Source organism: Hesperophylax consimilis, chromosome 13 (assembly GCF_061612785.1).
Source record: "Hesperophylax consimilis isolate HC1 chromosome 13, BYU_Hcon_1.0, whole genome shotgun sequence".
In the NCBI taxonomy this organism is placed as follows: domain Eukaryota; kingdom Metazoa; phylum Arthropoda; class Insecta; order Trichoptera; family Limnephilidae; genus Hesperophylax; species Hesperophylax consimilis.
In genome coordinates this window covers 1997502-2020018 of record NC_142848.1, presented here as the reverse complement: position 1 = coordinate 2020018, position 22517 = coordinate 1997502, and the positions used below count along the sequence as shown (strand labels likewise).

The following is a 22517-nucleotide window of genomic DNA, read 5'->3' as shown; positions in this document are numbered from 1 at the left end:
CAAACTTCGTTGAAACTAATATTTCTTGGAAACAATATCCTCTACTTTTTATTAATTTTTAAATTTTATTTTATTTTAGGTAGGATACTAACTGGTATGATTTTAGATTTTAACGGCCACGCGTTAAAAATTATAAATAAATTCAAATCAAATTAACAAACTTCTCTAAATGGTATAAAACAAAGTCGCTCAAGTGGTAAAAAAAATATTTTCGGGCGCTTACATTACTAACACTGGCTTAACCTTATGAGATACATCAAAATAATATACTACGTAAGGCCTACAGAAAACTTCGGCGTGGTATATGTTTATCTTTGAATGATAACCCTTAGCAACGCCGGGTACACGTGAGCAAGTAATATATAAAATAAAAACTTTGATTTGGTGGATATTGATATAGTACATATTTTAAAGATATTCATTTATAGTTTTTTTATAAAATTGAATAAAACTATAAGTATCCTCCAGTTAGGTGAAAACAAAAATACTGAAACCAAATGTAAAAAGACATTTGAATCAAATTTAAAATCAGAAGATAAATGAAATACCCTAGCTTAAAATAAAATAAAATCATGTTGTGAGAATTTGTGCTTGTGCTCCACTGAATACATAAAACACACTAGAAATCCCTTCCATGCAGATTTGAATGGAAACCAATATCGCCACTAACCTAATTAATAGCTTCATAATGAGAATACACGTATTGGAAATTGTGTCTGAAAAAATCTGAAAAAACAGACTTTTGGATCACGAAACACGCCCACACAAAATCTCTTGTGTTCTTATTTATTCTGTACATAATACATTCCCGATACAAGAAACTTGCAACAAGCAATGCCGAATGAGATTTCAAATGATGTAGAAAAGGTGCAAAAAAAGTTTATGCGATACCTCTACATGCGAGAGTTCGGATATTACCCTTTATTGTATCCCTCTGATTTTCTTGCCGGAATGCTGGGGATAGAACGTCTAGACGTTAGGAGAAATATTGCAATGGTGTTAGTGGCGCACAAGCTGCTAAATGGGCACATTTGCAATCCAGATATTCTGGAACGAATTTCTTTTTATGTCCCTGATAATTTCATCAGAGCTAGACAGCACAGATTATTTATTTTTCCAAGGGGCAGGACCAACCTACCAATGATCATGCCTTTGGGGAGAATAACTACTTTGTTAAATCACATTTCTTCGCTGATTGACATTTTCAATTTGAACCAAAGAGAATTTAAGACGGCAATAAGCATACTATTTAACAAATCTGGTTAATCAGATAGTATTGATGTACTTACCCATGCAAATAAATGTATGTACTTACTTATTATAAACTGTAATTTATAAACTGTTATTTGTGAAATGTAAATGGATTATACTGTTTTTCACAATAAATCAATAAAAATAAAAATAGCTATATTACATGTTAATATATTTAAGTTAAATATTAATATATTTTCTTTTTCGGTTATACAACAGTATATTACGCAGAAGATTAAAAATTTGAGGTAGGTACATGAAAGTATTAAAGGTCACGAGGCAATTTTACTACGTCAAAAGATGGTTGCTGGAACTGTGTGTAAGTGACGTTTAAAGTGTCGATGGTAAATGCAGAATCGTTAAGCAGTTCGCGCGTTCTGATGCTAAAGGCAGAAGGCTTTCGGAGAATAAAAAAGTGCGTTGGATCTCCAACGAGTATACTTGTTAGGCACATGTAAGTTAACCTCTTTTAATATAAGTGGATTAAGTATAGTTCCAGAGATTAGAATAAAAAAATATTTTGTCAAAAAATATTTTTCAGCGTGCTTCTAAGGTGTTGAAATTGAGCATTCCTGTTAAGAACAAGGATGGACACAGGAATGGATAGTAGGTATATTTTTTCGTATATAGGTAGCGCATAAACCTCTTTGTACTTTTTCTATATCTAAGATATGGTTCTGTTAGGAAGGAGCCCAACATGCCATAATAATAGTTGCGATTCGACGAAGGTTTTTTTTTTTTTTTTTTTTTTATAGTCGGAGGCGGTTTACTTACGTTCCCCGCGAGCACTTAGGCCATAGGCCCATTGTACTATCTCCCATTTTACCTCATTCCCTTGCCAGTAACCCGGTCCCTTTTATGAAGTTCACCAGGGCTGTCATTGGATATGTGGCGATGTCTTCTGGTTCCACACTGTGTCTTCCCAGGTATCTGAGCCTTATTCCCAGCAGAGCGGGGCATTGGCACCATAGGTGAATTGGAGTCTCTTCCTCCTCTTCACATTTCCTACAGATGTTGGTGTTTTCCACTCCCAACAGTTGCATGTGTCTCCTGAGATGGCAGTGTCCCGTTAATAGTCCTACCAGTTCTCTCAGTGAGTTTCTGTCCATATCGAGTAGTTGCCTGGTTCGGTTAGGGTCCGGTCCGTTTATGAGTACTTTAGATTGCCTCATTCCGGGTGCCTTCTTCCATTCCTTCCAGTGTTGGGATTTGATCCACCTCTTGATATGTAGTTTGGTGTGGCAAGCTGCTACTCCTACGGCCGGCTCAGATCCCACAAGTGGTGCTTTCGCCCCTTTCCTTGCTAGTTCGTCAGCCCGCTCGTTGCCCTCAATACCTTTATGTCCCGGTACCCAGAGCAGGGTTACTTTATTGATGGTCGCCAGTTCTATTAGGATAGTCCTGCATTCCATCACCAGTCTGGAGTCGCATCGGTTACTTTCCAGTGCCATTAAGGCCGCCTGGCTATCAGAATATATGTTTATGTTCTTATTTCTGTACCCGATACTCATATTCTCCTGTGCGCAGACTAAGATGGCTTTCATCTCAGCTTGAAACACAGTGCAGTGCATTCCTAGAGGTATACTGAGTTCCCTCTTAGATCCCTGTAGACAGACCCCGGCCCCTGTTCCTTCCTCCATCTTGGACCCGTCTGTGAACCAGATTAGTTCCTGTTTGGAGTTTGGACCTGGGACCGTGTCCCATTCCTCCCTTGTGGGGTACGTCACTTTAAACAGCTGTCCGAAGAAGTATTCGGCTTGTTTGCCGTCCTGCTTCATCCCAGCCGTCGGACTAATTGCCCTCAGTCTTATTCCTATCTCCGTGTGACTGTTTCTGGGCAACTCTCCTCTCCATTGGCCATTGCAATGTAACCTGTAGGCTGCCGCCATCGCCGCCCCCTCTATTTCTATGTTTAGTGGGGGTAGGTTCAGCAGCACTCCCATGGCTAGTATTGGAGTGGTTCTCATGGCTCCTGTGATGCTTCTGCATGCAAGTCCCTGTATGTGATTGAGTGTGACCATCACTGTTTTCAGTGTTGTTCTCCTCCACCAGACCAGGGCTGCGTGCATGATCCTTGGTTTTACAACGGCTGTGTAAAGCCATTGCATCATTTTAGGTTTGAGACCCCACGTTCTGCCGCAGATTCGCCTAGTTGCCCACATCAGAGCACAGGCCTTTCTGCCTACAGTTTCCACCTGGTTTTTCCAGCTCAGTTTGGCATCTATGATGACTCCGAGGTACTTAACCGTGTCAGAGGGTTCTAATTCCTTTCCATAGAAGGTTGGATTGCTCCATCCTTCTAGTTTCCTTTTACGCGTAAAGATTACTAGTTCTGTCTTGTCTGGGTTGACTGACAGTCCTGTTTCTTCACACCATTCTTCCACTGTTGCCAGTGTTGACTGTATAAGGCCTCGGGTTGTGTCTGCATCCCAACACCTTATTATGGTTGCAATGTCATCCGCATACCCTTGCGTATATAGGCCCCTGTTGTTGAGTTTCCGGATGAGGTTGTCCACCACCAGGCTCCACAGCAAGGGTGATAAGACCCCTCCCTGTGGACACCCTCGTGTCACCAGCACTTTGATGCTTACCTCACCCCTTGTCACCGTAAGTATCCGGCCTGAGAGCATGTTCCTCAGCCACCTTCTGGTGGTTTTGTCGAGTCCATGTCTTTCTGCCGCTTCATCAATGGATTTAATAGTGGTGCAGTTAAATGCTCCCTCTATATCCAGGAATAGCCCTACCGCCAGTTCCCCAGTCGCTTGTGCCTGCTCCAGTTTGTACACCAACCTGTGCAGTGCCGCGTCGACTGACTTACCTGCTTGGTAAGCAAACTGTAACTCGTGGAGGGGCTTCTCTTTCAGTGCCCCGTCCCTTATGTGCCTGTCCATTAGCCTCTCCATTGTCTTCAGAAGAAATGAGGTGAGGCTAATTGGGCGGAATGCACCTGGTTGGTCGTAGTCAGCTCTCCCCGGTTTGGGTATGAACACTACCCTTGTCTTCCGCCATGGTATGGGGATGTATCCGAGGGCACAGCATGCCCTCAGGATCTTCGTCACCGGAAGTAGGATTGTATCTAGGCCCCTCTGTAGAAGTGCCGGAAAGATTCCATCCTCTCCTGCGCTTTTAAAAGGGTCAAACCCTCTGATTGCCCATTTAACTCTGGAGGGAGTAACTATTTTAGCCGCAGTGTCCCAGTCCTTACCTTCCCTTGTAACTCGGGCTGGTGGTGGACCGGTATCATCTGCTTCTAACTTTTTGTAGCCGGGAAAATGTTTCCCCAGCAGTACCTCCAACTCCTCCTCCCAACTGTTGGTATATCCTCCATCAGCTTTTTTGAATGGGCCTTTTGCTGCCCCTGGGTCTTTTGCAAGAATTTTTTGGATTCTTGCAGTCTGTGGGATGGTTTCCACCTCCCCACAGTATTTCTCCCAGGAGCATGTTTTGGCTTTCTGGATTGCCACCTTGTACTCTTTCTGGTATTGCTTGTGGGCATCCCAGTTTCCTGACTTTTTGGCCTTGTTGAAAGCTTGCCTTACTATTTTCCGTAGCTCCTGCAGTCTTCTGCTCCACCACGGTGTTTTGTCCCTGGTACTTGTCTTCAGAGGGCAGCTATTTTCGTATGCCCTTATCATTGAGTCCCTCAGTACTTCTACTGCGTCCTCAATTTCTTCGGGGCAGCCGTATTTAGCTGGGAATCTTGTCATTCCTATATTTAGTTCCTCCGAGTATCTAGTCCAGTCAGTTGCTTTTGGGTTCCTATATGTATCGGTCCCCGTTTTGCTTGTTTCTCCCTCTAGTTTAAATTGTATGTGTCGGTGGTCCGACAGGGATGGTTCGTCCGATACTCTCCATCCTGAGACTCTTAATGTTCCTAGGGTGAGGTCTATCACCTCCTGTCTGTTACTTATAACGAAGGTGGGTTCCCTACCTCTATTAAGAATCTCAAGGTTCACTGTCATCAGGTATTCCAGGAGGTCCTGTCCTCGTTTGTTGATGTCCGTACTCCCCCACACAGTGTGGTGCGAGTTAGCATCTGCTCCGAGTATCAGTTCCCTACCCTTCTCCCTGCAGTCTTGGACGAGTCTCGTTATTTCCCTTGAGGGTGGTGGTTCCACAGAGTCATAGGGCATGTATGCTGATGCCACAACTACTTCCCTGCTTCTTTGGTCCAGCGTGACCTGTAGCTTCACAGCCACTAAGTCCCTACTGCAGTGTTCGGGTAGCAGTGTGCCAGGTATCCCTCTGATGAGAATACAGGCCCTGGGTCTGTCCCCCGACTCGTTATAATAGATTAGACCTTGGTTCATGTTTAGTCCTCTGACCTTCCCCCTATAAGTCCAGGGTTCTTGGATCAGCGCGACGTCCACACTGTCCCGAGTGACTCTACTGCTAAGCACTGCAGTCGCTGCCGGACTGCGGTGCAAGTTTATTTGAATGAACTGTAAGTTTTTAGCCATTACTGCCTAATCCTTAAGTCATTCCTCCTATTTACGCTCCTCGGTGTTAGGAGAGCGCACCGTGAAAGTGGCCTTCCTTATCCCGACATGCGCCGTCATCCCCATCTCCCTCAGCACCTTCACACTTTCCTCGTCCACACTCATGATCAGGCGTTACATGTTCTTATCCCTGATCGAGTCGTGGACGATCCATTTTTTTGTGTGTAGCCGGGGAGTCTGGTTCTCCAGCAGTTGTAGCAACCTCTCGGTGCTTACTGCTCCATTTTCGGAGATTACTGCCATAACCTTTACGTACTTTGGCAGTTCCTGCAACCCCACCACCTCCAGGTCGCAGCCCTGCCATTTCCGTATGGTCGGCACCATCTCCCTCAGCCATGTCTCTGACTCCTTGTCGGAGCAGGTCATTTTCAGGACGCCCCTCTGAGTGAAGCATTCGTCGAATCTGGGTTTGAACTGCCCCTTTGGGATGCTCAAAATCAGATCCGCGGCCGCCTCACTCACGAGGGCCTCCTGCTCTTTTGTAAATTCTTCCTCTCTGTTCCTATGTACTACAGCCACTCGAATTTTATTTCCAGCGGCTTCCGCATAGGTAGCAGAGGTGAGAATTCCTCGGGGCTTTTTCCTGGAATTTCCCGGTGAAAGCCCCAAGGGTTTAGGTTCTGGTGAGGTTCTTCTCCTCTTCCCAGCCTTCTTTTCCCCGGGCGTTCCAGGTTGCTCCCGGTTACCTTCTGCGGTCCCCGTTAGCTTCCGGTCTGTCCCTGGTTTGCCTTGCCTGGTTCCGGCCTTCGAGGTCCCTGGTTGTCCCCAGCGGACTTTTACAGTCCCTGGTTGTTCCTGGTTTCCTTCCTGCCGCCCCTGCTTCTCTCTTTTGAGTTTTCTCCTCGCAGCCCCACTGAGTTTCTTCCCACTGATGTGAATTTTCTTCACATCGTCTGACAGGGACTTCGACGAAGGTTTGAAATAAGTGTTTAATTTTTTTCTAAATAATAATCGTACTCATACCTAGAATGAAAGAAATATTACGTAGTTCTCCATTAAAAACTAAAGCAATGAATATCGTTGAACACGATTTGTTGTCGTTATTCCACCCGAATTCTCAATTACAGGTAATCCGTGCACAATGTTTGATAAACACGACAGAAAGTAATTTTGATAAATCTTCCGCAGCAGTAATTTAAAAGAAATGTTCAGCATTCTATGAAATAGCTTTGATATTTGAAAGAAAACCCAGCGCTTTGATGGATGGAGGAATGATTTGCATGTTTACGATTTTCCGTATCAAATAAGGAAAATACAACACAGAAAGATGTTGCTAAAAGACACAAGGTCGAAGTTTATATATCAGCAGCTATCGAATTAAATCGCACTAATTAATCTTATTTGAACTTCTCAAAATGAGAAAACTTTTCGTGATTGATTTACTTCGTAACGTAGATTAAGTTAAACTATTCATATATATTTATTGCGTAAAAATAAAGCGTGGAATAAATGAGTGCACCAACAGTACATTTTAAACTTACCACATGAAATAAAAATCACACAATTATTTGTCACGATTACAAAACCTAGTTTACGAATGACGCTTGTTTCCTGATCGTTCAACTTACAGTGAAACTCGGTTATAGTGAATAAGGATATATGGACAACACTGTTGTATCATACGTGTCCAGACTACCCCAGCATTTTCAATGAACTTCATATTTACGTAAAAACTGTGATAACACTCTGACCCCGAAATTAAGATAAACGACCAGTATTAAATTCATTTCGTCAATACAGATTTGGAAACCAATTCCTTTCTGCACTTGACTTAACCTCACTCCAAAGTCTCGCCACACTCCCCGAGACTGAAACGTGACAAGTGTACCCAGCACCCTTTTCATCTACAGTACTTGTGCGGACGGTTAATTGTCTCGTACAACTATCATAGCGTTAATTTTTTAACCTTAGCCTTAACCTCGCGACCGGCTTGTAACAGAGTGTTTCAAAGCGCCAAGTTCAATTCTCCGCAACCAAGTTCTCTATTATTGGGAGTAGAGCACAGACATAGGAATTAATAGACGAGAAGATAATGGCGAGGGGTAAAATCAACTGTTGAAGAACGAAGGGCGTAAGGCTGACTGTGATTCGTCAATAAATCAATCTGACAGTAAATAGGCATCTCGCATTATAATATCACCATTTACTTCTTAAAAGTAAAATCTACTTTTGAATGAATAGACATTTTTACATGGGAGCGCAAATTACTCGCCACGTTATGAACAAATTTGCGAAGTCCAAATTCGGCAAAAAAATTCGGTTCTATTTTCAGAGTCGAATATTTCGTTTAAGTATTTGGTTAAGACACTTTTATAAATGTTCATAATTTACTTCCCAGCAACCAACCAGTTTTGTGTTTCGCGTCCAGACGTTTCTCGATGTGATAGTATATGTTTCTAAAACTGATCTATATTATACGATGTGAATATGCTTAAAATAAAGTAAAATAATGCTTATATATGGAATGTAATACACAATTGGGTTTATTCTCTTTTTCACATCTATTTTTACAAGTTTTCATAGTACAAGTCAACATTTTGCCGTGTTATTTCGTAAAATGAACCGATGATGCCTCGACCATAGTTCGCACAAGAATGGTGACGTCACGTTTTCAAATTTCACTTGAGGCCATACGCGAGCCCAGCCGGCTCCAATGGAACCGGTATAGGGATTGGGGATAATACTCTTTTAATCACTTAGGGCAGGTCTACTAATATTCATATGTCTATGGAGTAGAGAGATTTCAAATATGTAGTTGTTTGGGTGTGATTGTCTTTCTTGACAAAATGCAATAATAAATTGTAAGACTGTGTGACTGACCTGTGCTCGTCTTTGGGACTCGCGATGAACTTGACACACTCCCTCTTCTGGAAGGTGGCCTCTATCCAGGTCCGGGCTGTCTTCTGCAAATAAAAAATTAATCATTAATACAAATAAATAAAATAGCCAACACACATTCTGTTGGAGGTTTAGTTTAGTTAGAATCATCGCAGATGAAATAAATATTTTTAAAAAATGTAACAGATTTTCAAAAAGTGTGAAATTGGTAAAAACAGAAGAAAGGGAATGTGTTCGGTAGCACAACTGGTTCACGCGTCCTCCCGGATAGAAGAAGGTTCTGAGTTCGAGTCTTGATATTTTTTCTGTATGTTTTATTATTGTTTGAATATTATTTCAATAATAATGAATAATATAAAAGCCCTCAAATAGAGATCATGAAATAAGATCTAAAAATTTAACCAAAATGGTAATGAAAAGCTTGACACTATACGTACGAAAATCTATGATTCTTCATATTACATTTTATTCTACAGGATGTTAGGGGACGTACTTATTTTCTAATTATTGCTGACATTATGACGGATTGCAAAATTTTATCTACATTTTCTACTCCAAATAATGTCAGGAATTACTGGTTAAAGTCAAGTACGTCCCTTGATTGTACATACTTAACAGCTTGTATATGCAAGAATTTATGATTCTTGATATTAAAATATAACATTGACAGAATGACATATTTAACATTGCGCTAGTTAATATTACGCGACCGTATTGTCTTTCAAAGGCATTGTTAGGGAGACCATTTGATGTGATTCAATGCGTTTGGAGACGAAATTAGTGATCCATGGAACAATAATGAAGCCAGCATAGCTACCTTTTTAATGACTACTGTTCCCTTTGTGCTTAAAAGCCAAATCAAAATCAGATGGAGAAATTCAGTGAACAATACCTATATATACAAGAAAGGTAGAAAATAATAACAAAAAGCTAAAATTACTTAACAAACATGGTATAGTGTTAATACGGACTTTACCAAGGTTAAAAACAGTTATATGTATAAACACGGAGCAAAATGTTGTCAGTATCGCTCTGATAAAAGAAGCATTCAGAAAAAAAACGTTGCTTGAAATGACTTATGTTAAGTTTAGTGTCCAGATATAAATAACCCATTGGGTACATCCCAACGTAACCCCTTCCCATCTCATTCCCCTGCCCACCAAATAATGGGCAACTTTAAAAAAACTTTTTTTAATTAACTCAAGTATTCTAAGAAATTAGAAACTAATTTGGAAATGGATATCTTGATTTCGCTCACCGTGTTAGTGAGTACCTTTTGTATAATAAGAAAGCCGACAGTAAATTATCTGTGGACGGACTCTACGCAAGAATTTAGCTGGGACCCGCAATGTAAATAAACTGCCAACTTCAAAGCGAATAAATCTAAACAAAAACACAGACGAATCAAATAAAAATCACGAGGGCTATTTTAGATTGCATAAAAATTATGAAAAATTGTTATATTCAGGTGCATTTAAGTTTCAATTAATCGGTTTCTTTTTTAAGCTTTTGTAAACTCATCGGAAGATTGTGTAAAATGTAAACAGTTGCATTTTATTAGCTATTGCGATGAATATATGTACTACAACAGAGTTTGAAGAAAATTCGGCAGGCAAAAACTTTACTTCACGGGAGCGCACATACCATAGAAAACCAGAATTAATAAATGGCCAACTCGTGTTACAAGATAAAAAGAGCATAAATAATAGCATTTTAGTTAATACTAAATAGCAATTTAAAACACCGACTCGTACACTTATGAAATCAGGCTAAATTGGGTTTGGCACAAACTCGTAAGAACTCAAATCTCTAAACGAATATTGTCAGATATCCATTCCTCTTATTTTTCTTTTATGTGGTGGGGGCGTCAGAGAAGAACATCTAGGGAAATCCACTTTTTTGAGTGAGATGTTCCGTCAATATTCAGGTACGATATTTTTCATTTTTCCCCGATATTTAGTGATTCCCTTTGGCCAGGAGATCTATCGGTCTTCGGCCCCTTAAGTGGCGGCATAATTTGTAGTCGGAGGCCCACTTATTTTGGGTGCCGCATCAATCAATACCCTGCATACCACAAGTTAATCTGTGGCATTAAGTTATATCATAATAATATTCTCAAATATCTACGTAAATATATCAATTGGCGCATACACAATTGCATCCAATTTTATCAATTTACAAATTAACCATTACAGAAATAAATGAACTAATTCTTTACTTTATTTTACATATTTATATATTATTCATTTATTTTATCTATATTTATTTTATACTTTTATTTTATATATTTATTTTATATATTTTTATTGCATGTATTTATTTAATATTTTTATTACATGCATTTATTTTATAAATTTATTTATTTCTATGTGAATGTTTTATTTCATTATTATAACTTGAAACCAAAAAATGGTGGTTTTTCTGAAAATTTATTTAACACTTCTCAATGTGTTTAACATATTTCACTCGTAAGAGTTTATGGCACAAATCTGACTATTTCATAGTACTTAGAGGCACATGTAAATCCCCGTAGATTCTTATTTTCAACAACTATAGTTTTACGACACGTTTTAACTTTGTAAAGCACCGTAAAGGTTATATTCACTAAAATAGTGCTATATAAGATAACAAGTTATTATTCTACGTATGGGGATATCCTATTAGAAGTTTTCTACAAAAATAAGATAATTTCTTTATTCCGAAATGTGCTCTCTTTATTTAAGGAATCTAAAAGTACAGGTAGGGAAGCCATGATCACACTGACTCAAGATAGTTCGGAGCATTTGGGACTCTTGCGCGGTACTCACATAAAAAAAATTAAAAAGACTTTTTTTTTGTAAAGACAAGTTTACGGTGTGGCTTTTTTTAATGCAAATCCACGGTTTAATATGATTTGAGATTTTCCTGGCCAAAAGAATTATAATGTTTTATTTTTGGGGTATTATGCCGTGTTGTGATATCTCCTTCTTTAGCCAACGTTTCGGACAGCATGACAGCATTACATTCATCTGATGATGAGAAGAGGTAGCGCAACACGGCATTATACCCCAAAAATAAATCTAAATAAGGCGAAGAAAACTATATCAACGTCAGAATTCAGAATGGCTTAGTAGTTGATTGAAAGCAACTAGTAATTAAGAAAATAAGGTATTTTCAGCGCGGCCAGTCCAATTTCGACATTTAACGTAAATTATATGATTTTCAGTGAAACAAAGATAACTCGTTGATGAGATTTTTATAATTAATGCTTTTGCGAAATTATTTCCTAAATGAAAGTATTTCAATTACAGTCAATTACATAGGTAAATATATATGTCATTAAGAGAGTAGTTATAGGCCTTAGTCCTAAGCCACTAGATGTAAGATGTAAGTCACTAGCTTTATGTAAAAAAAAACCCTTCCGCACACTTTTCCACAAATGATCATCTAGTCAATGCACATTATGCAAGTGCATTATATAAGCATAATAAATACAAAATAATACAAAAACAACACGTCAACTCACCAGAGATCAAATGGGAAAATAATTTATCGACTCCAGATATTTTTATATCAGAGGGTTCGGTTCGGTAGAACTTCTAATACGACCTATAAATCCTACTGATCCCTCAATATAAATATTTTTTTAAATCTTTCGTTATCCTACATGTATTTAAAATGACTGATTTTTGCTTTTTTATTTGTAAATTCTTTGACAGATCTAATACGCCTAGATTTTGAATGAGAGAGCTAGTAAATATTATTATTATTAGTCTGAATTCTTGACAAAACAGTGAATTTTGAAAAAAAAATACGTAATAAGTAGGTACTTTACAGCAAGTTTAAAATTCTTTACACAATCAGTTCTAATTTCGTAAACGACACTTAAATTCAAAGCAAATTTGAGATCATTGAACCAGATTTCACGCAGGACATTTAACGCACTTATTCAAAGCTTCATTCCTCAATCTGTCTTTTACCGAAGGACGAATCACATTTGGGAAGATAAATTCTAATCAAATCCTTTTAATTTTGTACCGCCCAACATAAATATTGCCTTTCTCCTCCTAAACACGCTTATTAAAGAACATAAATATATAATAATGACTTTTCAATTTCACATGTTCCAATTATGTCCTCTGCGTGCAAAGTGTATCTAAATTTCTATGATAACAATGTTATTCTCAAGTGACGTACCAGGTTAGTATGATCCTGAATTTGATCTGCCTGTACAGAATGTATATAAATAATAATACATAATGTCAAATGCGTTGTACATATAGTTTTGTATTAGTGACGAACTGGATGCAATCTGTTAGTCATAAGTGGATAATAGTTTGTCTAGTCTGTAATTAGTTATAAGTTAGATCATTGTAGAAATATAATATATATTTGTGATGCGGCTCTTGAAAAAAAATCAACCAAATATTATTATTACCTCAGTGTTATTCTATAAAATGAAATATTTACGTAATTTTGTATTAAATTACCACCGTCAGACCGTAAATTGGCACTAGTTTGGAACTAACAACCATGCCAAGATTTGCGGGACTAACCTTTATTTTATAGCTCAGGTAGTTTTCCTAATCGCACATTTCTCAAGCAACAGTTTGCGTGTCGCGACACAGCCGGCTTGCGTGACTACCCCAATGCCGCCAAACTTACCCCTCCCTACCTAGTCAGTGCGGAGAATTCACGCCTACATACAACTAACCCTAACCTTTTCACTATCAGGGGAACATAAATTGAGGTGTTCGTGCGTTGGAGGGGCCCACCACTTTCTCAATGGCGGGATAAGAAAATTCATTGTTTGCCTCCTTCTTTGTACACGTCAAGAGTCAATATTTTTTTAATAAAAGGAAGCTAATTTTATTATTATGAACGACTCTAGACACTCCATACAACGTTTGTTAGTAGGTAACTTCAATAACGAATATAAAGAATATAAAGTTTCAAAAAATCATCCCCGTAATAAAAAAAAGTTTTTCACTTCAACACATCTATTTTCATTAACAGATTATTTATAATTTCAAGTTTAAAAATGGTTATTTTTGTTCCTAATACTTGATCTTCATTGTTGTTATTATTTAAATTTACGAATCTTTTGCGCGGTTTTATTTCGATTACTGTATAATAATGTCTAGCCATTGAATAAAAAAGATTTGAAATTTTAAAATTGGAAATTCATATGTCGTACGGCATATATTCTGGTCTAGTAATGTGTAATTTCTATCATCTAAGAAATTCTAAAAATATAGTACTATATGATTCATATGTCTTATACTGATTTATAAATGTGGAAATTCTAACTATACAATTGTAAATGTTCTCCAAAATGCCCTGGAAAGAATCTCAGCCTTGTGCCGAAAGAAACCATTCATCTGTTCTGAATGCAATTACTAATGTTATCCAAATTGACCCTGGTAATAAATTACATCTTTGCGATTCTTTCAAGGATAAAGAAACCATCCTGTCACTTCGAATGCAATCAACAATTTTCTCAAAATTTGTTTTGACAGCATTGCCATTCCATTGTTAGAATATTATGTACTAAATACACAATTTGGCTGTTGGACAGACAAAGGTTCATTTTGTTTTGTATTGTGTGTAATTTATATATATAGGTATATAAAATAAATAAAATATTTTTATTTTTTTTGGTTTGTCGGGGATTGATCCTTTCTCCCCAGAGACAAAAATTGATAGAGTGAATCGTCATCAACAACGAGTATATCTGCCGAGTTCAGCTTGATCGTATATATATATTATTATTAAATATTAGGTTAGTTACAACATCCATTCATTCACGAAAACAAAAGTGAAAATTATATTAATGTTTTTTAAAAAAAATCTCCTCGTAAATGCCGGATCTAAAGACAAAAATGAAAGTAATTAATAAAATTCATATACAACATATCTCGGGCAGTTTCTCTCACAACCTCAGGGCAGTCCCATCGTGAATATACGTTATAATATACATATATATAGTGTTCGTGCAATAAGAAGGTTAAAAAAAATTTAAATCGGTAGATCGTAGATACTGTTTTAATTGAACTTAGCCAACGTGGAAAGTATTCCTAGCCAGTATTAAGTATGCACACATTAGCACAGGTAAAATAGTTGAAGAAAGAGTAGAGTGTATTATGTTTTCATTCGTGCTGAATCGAATGAGACCACTACTAAGTCGATTGTATCAATATTTGGTGAGATAAGACAGGTTTTTGGTAAAGAATTAAGGGTTAACCCCTTTGAGGGGTGATACACTACTATTGAATGTAAATATAATCAAATTTTCATGAATGCACGAATTTTGTCATTTATCAAACACTATTTCGATTTATACGGCCAAACTGGTCACTTGACGAAATTACACATATAATATATATGCTTGAATTTCACGTACCAATATTATACTGCCAGAATTGAACGCTGATGTAATTACACACATAATATGTTACACATAGAGAGAATTACACCTACTGGATTTACACAGCACACACATCAAAACAATCAGTGTTCAATATAAGTTTATATTTTAGAGCGCTTAGTGTGAGTCTTTCGTTCCAACACCGACCAAACTAACCCCAACCTTTTCGTTGACAGGATAACTTTAACTGCGGTACTTGTGTAACAGAACGACTTATATAGGTGAAAATTATAGATCCTAAACGCATTTTACTACATACATTATTACATGTCAAAATAATATCACGTATCTAACTAAACCCCATTTTTTTAAATACAATATAAACGTGAAGGAAGAAATCACATTCTTGTGATAATACTAGCGATCAAAATGTATAAAAATACTAAAATTTATCGTTAAAGGGGTAGGGGTTGACGTATGAGATTTTTTTGCTGAAAAAAAATTCTGTGTGAGAAAAAAATGTATTTAGTTTCAAAATCGGTTTCTTATCCCTGCACTATAGAGGTTAGTCGCCAGTCAATACTTGGTTAAGTTACCAAAGTTAACCCTCAGCGTATGTAGGTTACAATGTGCTATTCTGTTGAGTTGAGGCTAGAATTCAACATGAAGTTTTATGCCAGTGTAATTATTGCGGTCCAGACACATCGGCTCAGAGATCGCGGTTTCTGTATATGAGGCCCTAAAGTTTGGTAAAAACTCCCACGGACCAATAAAACTCTTCAGAATTCAGAGCAAAACTAATACATTCGAAAAATCGTATCCCTAAATGAATAATGTACCTAAACAGAGTTTCATAAAATCGATAAAAAAGCATGTCAAATCATATCCCTTAATAAATAATTTACCTAAACAATGTTTCATAGAATCGGTAGGAAAGTATGTAAAATCGTATCCCTAAATAAGTAATTTACCCTAACAGTGTTTTAAAGAATCGGAAGTAAAGTATGTAAATCGTATCCCTAAATAAATAATTTACCTAAACAGTGTTTCATAGAATCGGTAGTAAAGAATGTAAAATCGATGTGGTAATATTTTCTTGTCACAAAATGCGCAAAATTGAAATTCTGTCTTACGCTTCGCAATCTTGACAGCTGTTCTTCCACAAACCCTTTCACAGCACGCTACATCTGTCAATATAAAACTTCTTTAATATTTTTCTAAAGGAAGAGCAAAACTTTTTTGTCAAGAGTAATAATTACCTAATTTCATAATATCTTCTTCAGGTTATAACAACCAAACAGAGCTTAGTAGATTAACCAATATTACTACTTAATTAATAAGGACGTAGAAGTCTTCGATGAATATTCTATTCTTTCAAACTTCATTATATCGTTAAAATCATTACAGAGAGTAATTTGGAGTCCTTTGGGAAATCGGTTATTTTTACAATAATCTCTATCATGTGAACTGTCGTATCATTACAGAGAGGAGTAATTTGGAATCCCTCGGGAAATCGGTGGGTGGAATTATTCTAATACAATAATCTGGATTATGTGAACTGTCGTATGCTTATATCATTGAAGAAGTGAGTACTAATTAAAATAAGGACATTCACTTTGTGGCGTCATTATAATTAAAACATAAATAAGAAACTTTATATACACCACTCTTTAATTAAAAAGGATTAACATTTTCAAAACCAATGGTATCTTCGTCAGGATTATAAATTTTTTTTATCCTGACGAAGAAACCATTGGTTTTGAAACACTTCGATCCTTTTTTATTAAATTTTGGTGTAGGAAGTTTATTATATTTAAAGTAAACAAAAATAAAAACTTCAATAAATTGTCCTTATAAACTTTGCGGCGTCATTTTAATTAAAATATAAAAAAAGAATCGTCATTTTCAAAACAAATGGTTAGACTATACCATTGGTTTTGAAACTTGATTAAATAGTGGTGTACAATGTTTTTTCCTATTGTATTTAAATGAAAAGAAAATTAAAAAGGTTACTTTTTTCTTATTTCTGTTTTCCTTAGATATATTAGTATTATCTTCTTCTACAATAATATATTACATTGAAGGGTTTAACTTTTAAAAGTTAAAAAAAAATTAATACAACAAAAGTGTTGTAAATTAATTAATGTGTTATAGAATATACATATTTAAATAATGTTTTAAAACAAATTTCAAATACCTCCCCCCCGTTACACGCTCGTTCGGCGAAATTATAAAAATATAATATTTACCTATTCGAGTATAAGACCAACAATTCGGGTTTACGACAATATTTCATAAGCTCATACTGCCGTTTTATAGAGAACATGACTAAATAAACAAATAAGCTGAAGATGATACTTGTGCAATGATGGAGGAACTCATTTATTGATCGGTCAATAGATGTACTTGTGTAATTACTTAATCGCATTAATTCTTATTTCTAGAAAATCCCAAACCCATTTTCTAATCTATTACCTCTTCAAATAAATCCTCCTAACACTATTTTACGTCGAAACTATCCAAGTGTTACAAGAGAATTACGGACTAAGGTTAATGATGATTTATTTTCACCTGTAACCGATATTCGCTTAGGAACGGACCTTATGGATTAACAAAAAGGTATTACATTGAATGTAGCGGCCACGTTTTTAAAGTCAAGGGCAAGTTTAGTACGGTTTAATAAAGTGGAGCAAATTTCGTACGCGCCAATAATGGAAGCTTCGTGTTACGACAAAATCTTTTTTATATGTTTTAGATTTTTAAATAAGTAAGTTTTGTAACTTGTATGTGTGATTCAATTTTGAGTGATCTCGAAAAGGTTGTTACAAAAATATATGATTTACGTGTACTAATAATAAAATAGCTAGAAATGAATTTTGTAAATCAATCATTTTTAATCAATGGCTTGGCTTACTACACAAAAGAGCAATAATAATTATTTTTAAAGCGCCGTTTTCGTGAGAAAATCGCCTCAAGGGCGCTTGACAAATTAATTTATGCATTTAATGTATTCCCATCACTTAGACTTATAACTAATTACTTTTGTCTTATATCTAAGTTTCATAGGTAGAGACTTATAACTAGTGGTCTACAACTAAGATAAATGTCGAGTGATTTATAACTAAGACTTTTAACTGACTTAAACTATACATATTTTTATGACCGAGTGGGTATTTACACAATACCGCTATAATATGATTTACATAATATGATGTAAATACTCTTGTTACTTAAGTAAATATACCCGGCGTTGCTCGGGATTGTGAATGATATAGAGTAAAGTTTTCAGATTTTGAATTCTATGATAAACATCGATTTTTCTATACTTTCTGAAATATATACATATATTTTTATTTATTTGATAATGTAATTTGATCTCACTGGGTACTTTACTAGTGCTGAAGGCCTATTTTACAATTTTATGTGAAAAATTAGGTAGGTAAATAAAAAATATTATTACTGTCAGATCATCTCGTAATTTTAAATGCACCCTGTTGACGCAACTACGAGGCATATCCATATAACATACATGTTTCTGCATTCACCCACCCAACCTGTTACCCAAATTACCTGTACTGTCTGAGAGGGTGGAGTACCTACATCAGTGATATTTGCAAAAATTATACATAACCAGTCTGTTAAGAAAACCTGTGCAGTGTGTACAGTGTACACCATGTGTGCAAGTGTTCCGTCAGTGCGGTTAATTCTAGTATTACGGAAGCTTGTACAGCGCTGACCACGCAGTGTCCCTCAAATCCATAATATCGATTGAAAAGACCAAGAATACGTCAGAATCCTTTCCAATTCTAACTGGTAACCATAGCTACCCCAAAAGTTGTGTTAAAAATTGATTACAGTCCGCCATAAAACCACAGACTGATTCGCATACAATATCGCGGCTACATACTTACTTTGTTACATTAACAAATCCTTGTAGCTTGTTCATAAATCACAACAGTCGATTTAAAAAGAAAACCACATTCCGTGAAATCAAAAAGGGTAGATCAAAACAGAAATAATTAAATTTGCTTATAAACATTCAATATCCAATATGTTCCCATTCCCAAAGCCTGTTTTTGGTAATCAAATTCCGGAGAACTGCTACAATTTGTATGTGTAACTTTTGCAGGGGCATTAAGCCCCTGCAAAAGTGGAGGCATAGAATAAAGAACACAAGAAATGCCTTGTAAGTGTGCTTCGTTATTAAGTATTGAGTATTCCAATACAAAACTAACTTAAGTAAACTAAATAAACTTAACTTCCAATACAAAACTCTGTTTATGAAATTCAAATGGGATGGAGATCTATGATGTCAGGTCGCTGCGCTGGACTGTTAAAACTAAATGGAACATTTGCTATACAAATTTGTATGGAAAGCATTTCAAGTTCTATTTTTTACTATACGTGTAAGTTGTATTACATCTGTTTGAATTTCACGATTGTTTTCAGTACTGAATGAATGCAAATATTGGAAGCGGAAATGAACCCACTTCACGACACCGCGTATAACACGCGCAAACGTATAGGCATTTCTCTGAAATCCGATGATTTTACACTAATTCATTTACAAAATAAATGTAGGCCTCACACGAACGGCATTTGGCGAGGTTGGTAGAGATATCGACTCAAGTTCCTGGGTAGGTAGGTTCAATACTCAGTGAAACCAAAATAATGTTTGTTTAAATTATTTGGTACATTTTTAAATAGATAAAGAATAGAGAGAAATAGAAATTAATTTCCTTTTGGACCTAAGTCATCTCTGGGGATGCTGTATGAAGGGTCTTTTTGGGGAGAGGAAGGAGTGAACATGGGACTTGAGGATACCCATGTTGTAGAATGCGTTGCATGATAGATTGGCTTTTCATTAATTCGGAAACTATAACACACTCAAAGTTGTACAAATTTATACATAGGTACAGTAGATTCAAGTAGATCAAGAACTTATACCTACCATTATATAAACTGAATTGATAAACCGATAGAAGTGTTTTAAGGGCGAAGTACGGTCGATTCTCCCTTATTTCGGAAAAATTGACCAATCTTTTTCAATATTGAAATTCGTTCTTCAACAGATAATCAATTTAATTGGCCGGATTATTTATTGATTACTGTTATATCTCTGCTTACTAACAGATTTTGTGTGTTGGGAACTCTTGATAAAGTAAAAGGTTCTTTACAATAATTTCGTGTATTTACCTTACAGTAAATATAAGTCAGGATTTAGCTACACTGTTCATTACCCGAGGGTTGGTAATTCTCTATTTCTAGAAGCTTGAAGTCTGACAAGGATACCCCACAGGCAATTGCTACACTCTAGCGACATCTGTAGGACTCTGGAGTAAGCTCTGACTAGTGCCATCTATCGCTTGAATACCCAACTTATTACCATACATCACAATTACACAGAATTATTTTTTTAAATTCGATTGCGAATATTTAATTCGATGCTCATACTGTTTAACACGTGCAGAGGTATTTGTGTATTCTCGTTAATTCAGACAGTAGGTTCCTACATATTCCATTTAAAAGGTACATTCGATAGTTTTTTACATATGTCGTCAGAGCACTAGTTCTTTTATCTATAATAATATAAACCGTGTTTTTTTAAAGTCAGTACGTGAACAAATTCAATACCACTTTTCATTCAACAATAGTCTCACGGAGTGAAGCTTATCGAATGGACTCCGGTATTGAGCACGTAAGAAAGGATAAAGATTTCACCAGCGCAGAGCTTTTCATACGAGTTTATAAAAGTTGGTCTCGAAAGCTCTTCTATCAGTTTCAATAAAGAAATTGGAGAAAGCACTCGCAGGTATTTACTCGACCATATTTATGAAACCGCGGATTCAAATGTTTTCATTACTTTAGAAGGGAAACTACTACTAGTGCTTTAGAATGGATCGCTTCTATTATAGCTGCTTGGGACACAGAATACGGACATACATCTGCACTTTGAATTCGTCATTCATTCTGTGAATGGTACGGTTTAAGTGTTTTTTTCCGTATGCAAAGTTCACTATTTATTTAATTCTAGATATTGTAAACATAACAAGAGTAGTCTGCCTTTTGCGGTCGGTTTTATCAAACGATCTCTCGGAGTTCTTCTATAAATAGTTGAAGCTAAATTGCAATTTTGAGTTCGGTAGCCTTTTCTTTCAACCAACCTCGAACCAAAGGTGTGTTCTTTGAAATCAACTTAACTTTAACGGACCTCAAAACAAATCAATCTCGGCACAAACCCCTTGCCTCATCCACACTCATACATTGCCTCGTACATACTGTTGAGATATGTCCCGACTTAAATATCTGTTTACTTGATCGTGCCATGTCTTTCTAGGGCTTCCCCAGCTTCTTCTACCATTCATATTTTCGCCATATATCCTTACACTCTTATCTTTGTCTAGTAGTTCTATATGCCCAAACCATTTAAGCGTTTTTTTATTATTTTAATCTTACGCATTACGCTTACATCAGTCTTACATTCTTTACGTATCTCCACATTTCTCACACAATCGTAAATGGTTTTACCACACATACGTCTCAGCATTCAGTTTACTTTCATCCTTCCTCTGCAGGTTCCATGCCTCACTATCATACGTCAGGGTAGATACCAACATACCATTGTGGGCAGCTAGCTTCAGTTCTTTGCACGTTTTTATGCTAGCGCCAACCGAGTACAGTCCTCCATTAATAGAGATACCTACATTTACCCTTCCTTTAATATCCCTATCAGCATTTCCATCACTCGTAAACATACTTCCCAAATAGAACTGCCCCAAGTATTCCACATTCACAACTATATTGTACACTGTTTTCGTATACTCTCTTTCAAACACCGTGACTTTAGACTTACTTACGAGTACATTCATTAACTCATTCTTCATACATACTCAGTCATCCTTTGAAATCAATTTATACTTATAACTCGTTGATAAATTCGTTGCTTCTCCTTATAAGTAATTACTATATATTAGGGTATTGACATATTAAGATATTTGATACTACTCTTCCATAGAAGCGTTGCTTGTGTTTGGAAGAAAAGTGCACAGTTCCTTATTGTAATTATTTATAAGTAATTGATAATATGATAGGTATTACGTGTTGTAGTAATTACATTACAATAAGAAAGTAAAAAAAAGAGTTATATATCATTTGTTTGGTAGATGTGATATAAGTGTAAGTAAATAAAGTAGATAAGCAATATACTTTATACAGAAAAGGAGTGATATGGGCTATTTTTAAGAGTAATTAATTTGTGTGTTTTTTTTTGATAAGTTGTCACGAAAATAATTCCTACTGTCAAAAATAATTATTTTCCTGACTTTACCTGGCCAGTGAAAGAATTAATTCACAAGCTTGTATTTGGCTGGCAACATTTTTTCGGTGAATTTGGGAGAGCTCCGTTTCCGGCAGAAAAAGAGGCTCACTTTTGGAATTCTGGCTGGCTGGGGAACCGACGAAGATTCGACTATGTCACCTGTTTCTTCTCTATAGATCTGTTTCTTTTAATTTTTCGGGCAATCCTTGTTGGTAAGGATGTTTGTGCTGTGTGTCAAAGTGTTATTTTGGAGTTTTGCAAAATG

General features: G+C 36.4%; 1 protein-coding gene across 1 annotated transcript in view; it reads right to left on the bottom strand.

Moving 5' to 3' along the window:
- The window catches only part of Trpm (transient receptor potential cation channel, subfamily M), a 611727-nt gene that overhangs the window by 410601 nt on the left and 178609 nt on the right, over nucleotides 1–22517 (bottom strand). The window contains exon 4 of the mRNA XM_089638723.1: nucleotides 8571–8653. Within this exon, the coding sequence (XP_089494849.1) occupies nucleotides 8571–8653 (83 nt within the window). The remainder of the gene's footprint in view (nucleotides 1–8570; nucleotides 8654–22517) is intronic.